Here is a 12,022-nt window from a genome sequence, read left to right on the forward strand (position 1 = left end):
TGTTTTCGCCAGCATTGTTGTATGCGATGATAAGATATTTCTCGGATGGACAAAATTGAATGGACTCATAGAGCAGTTGTAATGAACACATCGTTGTCCGTTTACGATTTGTGCTAATGTTTGCCGCTGAGAGAGGAGAAGTTACCGGAGCGCCTTGACGAGCCTTTTATACCCCATGTCAGATTAACCGCCGAGAGAGTAAGACCGTAGAACAAGGTGATGCATCAGAGAGGTGGAAGAAACGTGTATATTACTAGGTACAAAGCGCGAGAGGTTCAAGGGTCAAAGGCTCAGAGTTGCAGTGCAGCTGTTGTAGGAAAAGTGACCAGTTCGCCAGTTTGTGTCTATAATCAAGCATCCGCTTGGTATTGACAGTGATATGTAGAAAAAGGGTAGTGAAACATAGGGTAATATGTTGAAGCTGAATGGTGGTTGCGCGTAATGTTGATAACACTAACCATCCTGGAGTTTACGCCAATAGTGACACCAGTGGTACAACTGCTACAAGAATTATGCAAACAGGTCCAGTTACACCAAGTGTTCAGATCTTTACAACAGGGCAAGTCAGTTGTAATGATACAGCTGTAATGAATGTGTTGAAGATACCATTTGGGCAAGTTCTAGAGAGGTGAGGGTGGCTCCAAAAGGTGCATGAGAGAATATGCACTTGGAGAGGTGCTTTGAAATGACACTCATAGGAAAGTCATCAGAAATGATTGCATTTTCCAAGTAGCCAAGGTTGGGCTTTGCAGTGAAATATGCGCTGTCGTTCTAACAGTGAATCTCGTATCCTGGTATCACTTTATCTCACTCCACCATCACCTCACATGAAACATTGCTCAGCGATGTTGGTTTACCTCTCTGGTCAAATCTTTGTACTTGTTGAAAAGTGACGGATAAGAAGCTATTCTCCTAGAAACCCTGGATTCAACCCAATAGCATGGTGTGGACACTGCCACACATACAGTTGAGGAACAGAGTCTATCATCTATGCCATATAATTTGGCGGCGTTTTCTGCTCCATGAAAGCACATACCAACTTTGAAAAGCTGAGTATCAAACAAAACTGATGATAGGATCGCAGTACACAATGGACTTGAAACAGAACATTTGGGAAATATCCTATCATCCTATACAGAGATACAAATGTAAAACAGCATAGTTGAGAAACTACGAATTATAATTGAAATTATCGGAGAAAATCTCGGTTGATCTTCGACAGAAATTATGCAGGTTCTGCAATTATGCATATAGGAATCTGAAATGTGTGGCATTTCAAAATTTCAACTATTTGAGGTCATTCTAATTTACTCAGATAGTCCTTCATGAATCATACCAGCTTTATGCCCTAAAGATACTTTAAAGATAATGTACATGGATTGTGTGAATCACACATACTGGAATGCATACTCGTTTCATGTTTTTGATCAATTGACGTTGAATCTGACATATGGTGCAGACTCTCAGCAGCTCACTTAGTCGATGGTCTTCATTGAATTAACTCATGACATCGTGATATTATTAATTAAGAATTTTGGGAAGGGTATTGGTACATTATTTTCACCTTGAAAGGCCCACCTGTAGACTATATCTCTGGATTTTTGAGAGCATAGTACTCATCCATGACTTGCTAATTAATAGTCAGAGTTGAAATTTCTTGTCGCTTTAGGAAGTTTCCATCCCAGCTCGGTCTTGATTGCTGCCTGCGCACCTAGTTTCCATGTACATATACATTCAAACGACTTTATCCGATAATATCAGCAACCATCATACGTCACAATACACAGGTAAGGTGAAAACCCTATGAACATACGCTTATGTAGTGTGGGAAAAGGTGAGGCAGTTGAACCTGAAACGTGTTCAGCCGTTGTAAATTTTGATGAAGTGTAATCAGACGATCCTAGGCACTTGAACGATAACTATTCAATACCTTCTAACCCTTAAAGAATCGTTACACACTAATAAACGTTACCATGTTGCAATCTAACATGTATTGAGTATACTGTGCATTGTGTGTTTGTATTGCGGAAATAGGGCTTAATGGAAGCGGTAATTCGGTAATCTATAGCGTTCTGTAGATGTTAAACATATGGTGTGTACACGATGCATCAGGGATGCTATTTTAAACCCTCAACTGTTCGTCGTGGTTCAAATATCCCTCTCTTTCTGACTTGTAACATTTTATGTCCCACTAGAAGGTACGCACATCTGTATACTTGATCATTTAGGAATTGACACCTTACGATGAGAAACTTGGCTAACATCAAGCTCACTTAGTGCATTTCCTAACGTGATCACCATAGAAGTCGGCTTTCTTGGGTCTTGAGTTCACAAACTCTTAGGTTTCACCTCTTGTGGGTCGTTGACTGATCCCCGTACAAACTGTGACCAGCATGTATAAGCGCATCAACAAGCACTGCGGCGTATCCTTACCGCGACTAGGTAGCTCCGAGTTAGTGCTCTATTAGGCACAACAACAGCCTCGGCTGTAGTCTGTGGGATAGTTCATGTATCGTGTTATAACTTATCATGTACATACAGTACCAATCGTTGAGGGATAAACTATTAGCGTTTTTCAATGCTCCGAAACAACGTTCGCTAACTCTGCGGCTGGAAGCTCTCCAAAGGCCAAAAAAGAGACTCTTCATGTAGATTGTTTTACTTTGAAGAGCGAGTTTTTCCGACAATGCACGAACATGCCGTATGGTGATATATGTACGTTGGGGCACTTAAAGCAATCTAAGTCTTACACAACGCGCGGAGGGTGGGGGGGGGGAGGAACAAACGTTCAACCCGGGATTCGGGAAAACTTCCCTCTACTGTGTGACGCATTAGTTAGAGAGAAGAGCTTTTAGGGGGGCACATCTCTATGGCATCTTGAAATCTTTCCGGTACATAAATCCAAGCGAAGTTTCGTACTTGTTCTTGCAATTTTCTTAGCAATTACTAACGTTGTTACAGTTCTTGCTATTTTCAATTGCTCAAGATATATAACATAACCTAAAGTAAACGCTTAAACCAATTATTTCCTAGGATACACACTTTTTGTTATATAAATTGTAACCTAGGAAGTTTAACAGCATTGCACGTAAAGTTCCGTGAACAATCGGTACAACTCTTTTTTTTCCCCCTTCGCGGCTTTCACCAGGTGGGTGGTTCTCCCGGGTAAACTCAAGAGAAAAACAACACCAAAATAATATTCCGTACGGCAAAAAAGTTATGAATTTACAAAGTTTATGCGTGAATGCAGGCGTTTTGCTCTATTTTTCCTTTCTTTTTTTCTTACCTTGTCATGCGTCCCGCACATGAACGAACAAGCCAGAAAGGAAAGTCACATTCACATGAAGGAAAATTTAGTGATAATTTTTCCATCCCCTTTTCTCTTTCTTTCCTGTTCTCTCCTTTTTTTTTTGAAAGCAAGGACACACAGTTTTTACATCAAGGAGATACTGAATACACAGAGTATACCGAGTTTACGGAACGAGGGATTACACAAATCTTTTCATTACAGTTAACTGTGTTTGCGAGTTTGGCTGTTAGTTAAAGGATCAAAGGAAAACCCTGGAAAATAATCGCTGGAGAAATCCGGAAAATACGAAGAGGAGTTTACTCTAGTTACAGACAACTAAAATTACTCAACACCCCCTTTTTATATATTGGTAAGGAAAGGCAGAGATCTAACAAGAAGAGATACGTTTGAACTAAGGGGATCATAAATTACCACAAGGGAGGATGTACATTTCACCATTTGCCTCATCAGGCAAAACTAATACTCCAAGGGAGTATACCAACAGAGCCAGGGATGAGATTAACAAGACATTACGGCTCAACAGCACCACAACTTCACGGCATGGGCCTTCTCCGTTACAACGCGTGATGTCTACAGCATCGGATTCATCGTTGACAAGAACGATGTCCAATGAATCCGTAGATACGATAACGACGGAAAAACGTAAGAGTGGGTTCTTTGGGCGCCTGCGGCTCAGAAAAGACAAACAAGAAGATCAGACATCAACACTACAACAGCTACAACAACATTTACATGAGAGTTCAGAACAATTAGAGAGTATAGATACGGATTCTGTGATGAGTTATGACAATACCTCAACAACTTCGTTGTCTGAGAGCGACTCACTCCTGGGAGATGATCGGATGGATGTTGATATGCAGCAAATCTATACAGTACCGTCTATAGCCTCTACAACGATGTCTATGGCTACAGAATCAACAGCCCCGGATTCGTTATTCAGTGCTGCAAATACTCTCGGTACGACTTTTACCAATGTCTCGTCGCAGGTGGATTACCAGCCGTACCAAAAGGGAGTTGCACTAACGTTACAAGAGGCTATTCCAACATCCTTTGCCGATATGTATTCCCCAGAGTTGATGGCTGATCCAAAAATGTTATGCGATGGAAGACCATTATTCACCAAACGCGCGTTACAAGACTGGGAGTTGAACGATATTCGTTCCCTTTTAATTGTGGAGAGTCTTAAACCTGAATGGGGAAATCAACTACCAATTATTTATTCACCACCAGGTTTCAAATTTGAGTTTTTACCATTGGATGCTGATGATAGCACGGTGGTGCGTACTCTAGTACAGAGCGATATCTACAGAGAGGCCAAGTTGGATACTGCGTTTAGAGAACAGACAGCAAAGTATACTTTGAGCGCTGCAAGAATGAGACACGAACAGATTGTTAGGGCATCTGGCATGCCAACATCGACGCACACACCACGCTGCCTATCCAAACCGGAATGGCGTAATGTCATTGAAAACTACCTGTTGAACCTCGCAGTTGAAGCACAGTGCCGCTACGATTTCAAAAAAGTCTGCCATGAGGCAAAGAAGTGGAAACGTCAGCAGCAGGCACAGAACTTGGGATTACCATCACCGAAATTTGTCAACCCAAACAAAGGCTCACTTTTGAAGAAGGCCATCATGAACGATGTTTCCCAATCGTCTCCACAACAGGCCGTTGTAAAGCTGACAAAGGAGGAAAAGGCCCAGCTGTGGACCGAGGTTCAAGAGAAAGTTTACAGACGTATTGGACTTGATTGGACTCCAGACAAGATCACCGCTTAAGCGTTTAATTTATTTATATTCAGAAAGAATTAATGACCATCGTTACGATTAATCTAAATTTTAGGCATATGTCTCTGTAGCACGTAGCTATGGAAACGTTATGTCGTTTCCAATGTGGTGTCCGGATGAATGTTGTTGAAGTTTTTTTTGCCTTGTCGAGGTAAACCGACCACAAACACTTCCACTTATTTCAATGGATGTTGAACCTCTGTCAATATACTTCGCCATCGTTATATAACCAGATACAGATATGGCTGAATCCAGAGAAGCATCAGATGCAGCGAACCTTTTGTCCTCATTGTCCATAAAGACAGAGGCTAAGGAAACAAAGAACGTTTCAGAGAAGACGAAGGAGGAGGAGAAGAAGAGCGTTGAAGTGAAGACAGATGAGAAGCCAACTACAAAAGATAAATCCGCAGCAGATGGGCAGTCTAAGACAGATGAGAAAGCTGAACATCCACCAAGCAACTTGATAAAATCATCGTACGAGGTCAAGGTCAAACTTGCTGATTTACAAGCCGATCCAAACTCTCCGTTGTACTCCATCAAATCCTTTGAAGAGCTTGGACTTCAGCCTGAATTGCTGAAGGGGTTGTATGCAATGAAGTACCAGAAACCTTCCAAAATTCAAGAGAAAGCCCTGCCACTTTTGATCTCTAATCCACCAAGAAATATGATTGGTCAATCCCAAAGTGGTACAGGTAAAACCGCCGCCTTTTCGCTGACGATGTTATCCCGCGTTGATCCAAACATCAAGGAGGTTCAAGCTATCTGTTTAGCGCCTGCAAGAGAGTTGGCCAGACAGACTTTGGATGTTGTGGAGACCATGGGTAAGTACACCGGAATCACCACACAGCTTGTCGTTCCAGATGCATTCACGAAAGGTCAAGCCATTACTGCACAAATCTTGGTTGGTACTCCAGGGACATTGCTCGATCTGATTCGTCGTAAGCAGGTCAGCACTTCCCATGTTAAGGTATTCGTGCTAGATGAAGCTGATAACATGTTGGACCAACAGGGGATGGGCGATCAGTGTGTGCGTGTAAAGAAATTCCTCCCAAAGACTACACAATTGGTTATATTCTCTGCAACATTCCCAGATGACGTTCGTAAATACGCTGAAAAGTTTGTTCCAAATGCTAACCAGTTGTCATTGAAACAAGAGGAATTGAACGTTGATGCTATTAAGCAGCTATACATGGATTGTGATAGCGAACAACACAAGTATGAAGTTTTGACAGAACTATATGGATTGTTGACCATTGCCTCTTCTATCATCTTCGTTGCCAGAAAGGACACCGCTGATAAGATTTACAAACAGTTGAAACACGATGGCCATCAAATCTCAATCCTACACTCTGGGTTGGAGAACCAAGAACGTGATCGTTTAATTGATGATTTCAGATCTGGCCGTTCGAAGGTGTTGATCACTACTAACGTCTTGGCAAGAGGTATCGATATTCCAACGGTTTCGATGGTTGTCAATTACGACCTACCAACAGATAAGAATGGTAACGCCGATCCTTCGACTTATTTGCACAGAATTGGAAGAACCGGTAGATTTGGTAGAGTTGGTGTTGCGGTTTCTTTTATCCATGATAAGAAGTCCTACCAGCAGTTGATGCAGATTAGAGAATATTTCGGGAACATTGAGATGACAAGAGTTCCAACAAATGATTGGGAAGAGGTTGAAAAGATTGTTAAGAAAGTGTTGAAGTGATGATGATGCTCGGTACATAGTGCTTTATCATGTATTATGTAATACACTTCCCAAAACAGAAACTTGCCTAATACGGAACTTATGTACAAGTCTTTTCCCAGGATTGTGGTTTCCGCCATTTCCCACGAGGGAAATTTCGCGGCCACATAATGACAACCAAATTTGCCGAACCTTTTAAAATGTATAAACAAAGACATCTTTTCCTTTTCTCTTCATCTCCCTTTCTCTTTCGTTACTCTCAAGTTTCATTCAATTAATTACCACATTAAACCATGGCTGACGCTGCTAAGATTGTTAACGTTGTTCTTGGTAAGTACCGTATCTACTGTTGTGCTTTCTGGTTGATATGAAGTTGCTTCAATTATATGGGGTCCCTGGCTCACGGAAAAATACGCCTATCCTCTACATTCTCCATGACAACTGAAAGCAAAGCAAAACAATGGATTAAGAGCGCTGGAATGGCTAACAAACCTTTAAGCTCTTTTGCTTCCACCTCTCGCTGTCTTCCTCGTTAGAGGTGCCGGTAGGGACTTGTTGATCAACTGTATTTGTTGTTGTAAGTATAATCGATTTCCGCCTAGAATTCGAGGGGTTTTCACGCTCCGTTTCGGCATGGCTGGACGGACAGGCCTGCTCGAAGCGGAGGCGAAAAACAAAAAAAACACACGACCAGGTTTAACTAACATTACCATAGGTTTCATTTGGTTCCCAGCTATCTTGCATGCTTTGTACATTGTGTTAACATCGAACTAAGCAGTATGATATTCTATAACGGTTTGAGCTCTTGAGCCCATTTTGTCTTTTTTCACAAAACGTGTGCTCTGGATTGTCGACCTTATCACGATTAATATGAGTTTAAACTCTCTTGACCTCCCCTACTTTTTTTTTACACCTTTTTGTTTTGTTTAATAGTAAACTCGTCATTTGTATAGCTAACTACCAAGGGGGAGATTGTTTATACTTTTCTATATCTCCATTTGTTAATGATACAAAGGTTTCAAAAGAATTATAAGCACGGTGGCATTTGTAGGAGGGTAATTTGAGTGACATGTGTGGGCATGGTCATTTCCGCGCTTTTCTACACACTGGGACTAAAACAGGTCAAACGTCCAAGGGAGCTTTTTAATGGATTGTGGATTGTTATATACCCATAGTTAAACCGTGATGGACCTTATAATATATGTACACGTGGAATTCGTTCAAGTGGAAATCAACAACATCATGTCTATGTGTTAATCATAAAATCGTTTAGAGCTGAGGAGCCATTGCGTCCATCAATGGAGATTGGATGAAGGCAACACCGGCAATGAAAAGAACAACGTTCAAACCTAGTGGGAAAACTGGGTTGCTTGTGACTTTTGAGATGAAAGAGTCGTTCTCCTTTTGAGGAGCAGCTTGTGCGTGAATGTGATCCATCTTGTTGGTATACGTATTAAGGCGATGCTGATCGAAGGGTGTATATGATTCCTATTCATACGCATTAAAAAGTTGCCGACCTTTGGAGAAAAAAAATCTCATACTGCCCCTACCATAGAAGGATTACCCGTCCTTGAACCTATTGGTAAGCGCACTATCTCATGACTAAAATGGCAGGCCACGGTTTGTGACATCAGTACTAGTTATGAAGTTATAGTAGAATCATCTTTTTATAATAGTAGCACCGGATTAAACCCCCAATAATGCTATATATAGGTATATAAGCAAAACACGTAGATGATAAATGTATCATCGAAACCCCCCTGAAAATTGTAAATAGCAAACAGAAAAAAAAATAGTACGGCATAAGAAGCAGTAGTGTATAAAAACTGCAAGAGGCTGATGGATCATGTGACCAAAGAGGTATGCCAATTTTCTCTCGGTGATCTTTCCAATTGCCCATCATAGAGGTGATATTGATCATCAACATATGTGATGGAAACGCCATCTTGATTTGTCGGGCTATAAAGAGCATTTCGATTTAACCAGCAATCGAAGCCTCACAGATAACTTTCTGATTATACATCTGTCTCTTCCCAATTCTTTTCAACTTCATTGTCCATAAACCTCGAGTACTAGACTTCAACTCGTGAAACCAAACGACAACGTTGATGCCAACCTGTTTTAGTTGAACAAGACGCATAGCATATAGCATCAAATCCCAAGCAAGGAGCATTATCACGGGCGTTATAATCATAAAGGATATGAGCATCTATCATTTAAGAGTTAGCAACAATAAAAACTTCACGTCATCCCACGTAGACAAACACAAGGGAGATACTCACCGAGATGTACTGCACAACGGTAACAGCGTACTGTGCAAGTGTGATAGCTGCTGATAAAATATGGAGCATTTCTGATACAAATGTGAATCGTTGATTAATGTAGGTTGGCAAAATAGAGTACAAGTGACTTAAGGGCACGTAGAGACTGGGTGTAGTTCTTCTCCCCGATTTCCTGGCAACTTCAAACTGAACAAGTGAGAATATAGAGAAAACACACACGCACACACACGCACGCGTACAGAAACACCTGAGGACTAAGGCCTATACTTATATTCGTAACGAATGCAGAGGTGGTTGATACTTGTGGTGATATGATTATCTTTCTTGTTCAAAAAATTTCCTTCTTTTCCCTTTTCTCCCTAATTCCTACATGTGATACACACCCATTCACAGTGCTTATACGGCAGAGGCCCAGATGCATGCGGGTAATTTTAGAGTTTTTTTTTCTGCCACTGAGGCAACAGAAAGTTAATAAAATAAAGCCCTCGCGTAAACAACTTTCCTGGTATGGGACAACACACTTCCCCGAGTTAAAAATTTTCTTGTTGACTTCTTCGTTTTGTCTCTTTAATACTTTTACTGTTGACTATGGGGGGGGGGCCTTAGGGTTTCATTCCATTGTGTGGAATTGATACCGTTTGAGTGTGCTATTCATTGAATATGGTTCAGATCACACTAAAGTGAGCCAGCTAGGTATGTACGAGATCTTTTTTCTGTCTCATGAAATCGTCTCTGCTGTTTACTCTCTTAACCAGATGAGGAAAGACAAAGAATGAAGAAAAGCAGGATGATTTTGCATCGTTTTGGCAAAGTCCACCAAGGAAGGGAAAAAAAGAAAAGAATTAGAAGAAGCTGGAGAGTGATGTTAAACAACTTGAACTTATCTACATTATCTGAGAATTTTAAAGAGAAGAAAACAAGCACCATTTTCTGACTCCTTTGCTTTCCTCCTAATTTTAATGTTGTTTCTTTTTTGCTTAAAACTTCCCTTTTCTTCATCTTTGCTCTGTGGTTAAGATGCACCTATCTGCTAGCGCAAGTGGCGAGACTGCCGGGTACTGATTGGAGGTCAGGGGGAGGAAACCTTGGCCTATGAATGTGGTTAAGTTTAATTCCTTGTTCCCGGTGAGATTCCCTTTTTGTACAAGCTCTTTGATGCATTACAAATCTTATACATTGACGTGCTTGTCGTGCAAGAAATAGCGAGCGAGTGAAGAGAAATTAATCATTGATTCAAACACGTTCAGCCTTACTAACCGCACGCCTGGAATTGACAGATAGATCAAAAGTAAATAATTAATTAAAACACGACAGTGGGTCATCAGTCACAGTGTAGTATGCTAATCAGTATCTTAAGAGGAAATCATATCACTTGTTTGTCCATTGGCTCTCGTAATTGAGTGGACAGACCGTATTGCCATAATAGTTGATAATTTGTCCTGCAGGATATAATACAGGTACTATCATCGCCATCAGCGACACGTTACGAATTACTATTGACTCACATGTCAGAGTAATATACTGTAGTTACAGCCTGCAACAGCTGACAAAACAAGAAGTGTGCTTTGTGACGTCTGCAGAGGTCATGTATGATAGGCGATGCCACATGGTGTAATTTACCATTGGGCTCAGCTCGTGTATTGTAGAGTTTGCTGACAGGACTATATGCAAGCGTGTTGGAAGTATCCGATTTTGTCCCGATTGTAGTCAACCTGTTGTGTAAATCAATTTGGTTAAACAGCTTTTGATGTCTTTGTTATCCAGCCCCACACACTTTCTAAGCAGTGCGTGATTAATATAACTGGATTTCCTCTTCTTCCCCCTCATATACACTAAAAAATAAGTTAAAATCACTCCACAGCATGGAGCATGGAATCAAATTAACAGATTAGAATTGTCATGTATGTAGCAATTGATCTTCAGAGAGAATCTTTAGCATACTGGTAATGGTTTTGAATTACGCGCAGCCACCAACCATTTGGTGGCATTACGTCTTGATTATAGGTGAGCAGAGGAACATTATATTTAACTCGTGCTTGAGGATAGAGGTTCTTGACCCGGTTGATCATCCTTCTTTCATACTGCCTTTTAGGCCTGTTGAGTAGAATTATGTTTCAATGTAGTGGGTACAAGAATAAAAAGTACATGCAAATTGCTAAAAGTTCCAGCTGTCGAACCAGGTACACAGGCTGGGATATTAACTATCAGACCCGGCTCCAGTACAAAAAGTCTTGTATCGTGAAGGAGTTTGCAAAATTACGAGCTTATTATTCACATAGGCTATATCCGGATGCTAAGAAGCACGTCAGTTTTACAGCTCTGTATACCTGGCTTCACAGTTCCGTATCCCGGGCATCATTGAGAGCTGTCGGGAAAAGATGGACCCACTAGCATCAATTAAATATGTACCGATAGTCTTGACGTCCAATAAGATAACGAGCATGTAATTGTTCGAACCTTATATAATTTTCCAAATTGCTTGGTAAAGGCTCGCCTATACCAACTCCCATATAGTTTTGATTTCAAGAAGTTATGGGAAAGAGTTGATATCTATGATTTGAGCTCAAAGATAAGGATACGCAGGACAGCGTGGGGACTGTACATACCGTACATGACGTAATTGATAGGCGTTGCAAACGTCCTTACAAATAGGCTCATATGGAAATACTCGAAATCTATATCAGACAGCAATTGAGATCTAGCTAAACGGAAGTCCAGAACCTTCTGGAGAATGGCTGTACAATTTGTATCAGCTGTGCGAAGTGCTAAGCTTGGCAACTGTGTTTTAAGAGACAATTTTAGCAGCTATGCCTATTGAACGCTGTTAGTATTGGACATACATCACCTCACATTGCGTTTGGGGATCTTGGTGGTGTTGCGATATTCCTGGACTAACATTTTGGTTATCCCAACCTGGCAAAGATTACCACTCTTTTGCAGTGCAATTCCAGGT

The 12,022-nt window shown here is 41.0% G+C and overlaps 4 protein-coding genes across 4 annotated transcripts; 3 read left to right on the forward strand and 1 right to left on the reverse strand.

Moving 5' to 3' along the window:
* Nucleotides 1-3,527: 3,527 nt before the first annotated feature.
* Nucleotides 3,528-5,136, forward strand: CYBJADRAFT_167537 (uncharacterized protein; the record flags this gene model as incomplete). The annotated part of the gene is made up of 1 exon (XM_020214955.1): nucleotides 3,528-5,136. A coding segment is annotated over exon 1 (1,112 nt), but the record flags the coding sequence as incomplete, so codon positions are not given.
* Nucleotides 5,137-5,200: 64 nt separating this feature from the next.
* DBP5 (ATP-dependent RNA helicase DBP5) lies at nucleotides 5,201-7,000 on the forward strand. The gene has a single exon (XM_020214956.1). The coding sequence runs from the start codon at nucleotides 5,339-5,341 to the stop codon at nucleotides 6,806-6,808; it is 1,470 nt and encodes a 489-aa protein (XP_020070541.1). The 5' UTR covers nucleotides 5,201-5,338; the 3' UTR covers nucleotides 6,809-7,000.
* On the forward strand, nucleotides 6,966-7,614 carry CYBJADRAFT_138883 (uncharacterized protein). Its single transcript, XM_020213165.1, has 2 exons — nucleotides 6,966-7,117; nucleotides 7,287-7,614. The coding sequence occupies exons 1-2, from the start codon at nucleotides 7,081-7,083 to the stop codon at nucleotides 7,559-7,561; spliced, it is 312 nt and encodes a 103-aa protein (XP_020070542.1). The 5' UTR covers nucleotides 6,966-7,080; the 3' UTR covers nucleotides 7,562-7,614.
* A 442-nt stretch (nucleotides 7,615-8,056) lies between these two features.
* TOM6 (Tom6p) lies at nucleotides 8,057-9,314 on the reverse strand (the record flags this gene model as incomplete). The annotated part of the gene is made up of 3 exons (XM_020217133.1): nucleotides 9,070-9,314; nucleotides 8,789-8,996; nucleotides 8,057-8,202 (listed from the first exon to the last, which is right to left on the reverse strand). The coding sequence occupies exons 1-3, from the start codon at nucleotides 9,136-9,138 to the stop codon at nucleotides 8,057-8,059; spliced, it is 423 nt and encodes a 140-aa protein (XP_020070543.1). The 5' UTR covers nucleotides 9,139-9,314.
* Between the last annotated feature and the right edge of the window lie 2,708 nt (nucleotides 9,315-12,022).

Source organism: Cyberlindnera jadinii, assembly GCF_001661405.1.
Source record: "Cyberlindnera jadinii NRRL Y-1542 unplaced genomic scaffold CYBJAscaffold_6, whole genome shotgun sequence".
Lineage (NCBI taxonomy): Eukaryota > Fungi > Ascomycota > Saccharomycetes > Phaffomycetales > Wickerhamomycetaceae > Williopsis > Williopsis jadinii.

Bases quoted from the DNA above. Each gene is read 5' to 3' on its own strand.
- DBP5 (XM_020214956.1), top strand. From the start codon at position 5,339: ATGGCTGAATCCAGAGAAGCATCAGATGCAGCGAACCTTTTGTCCTCA.
- CYBJADRAFT_138883 (XM_020213165.1), top strand. From the start codon at position 7,081: ATGGCTGACGCTGCTAAGATTGTTAACGTTGTTCTTG. The intron at 7,118-7,286 runs GTAAGTACCGTA...CAAACCTTTAAG, and splicing joins GATTGTTAACGTTGTTCTTG to CTCTTTTGCTTCCACCTCTC.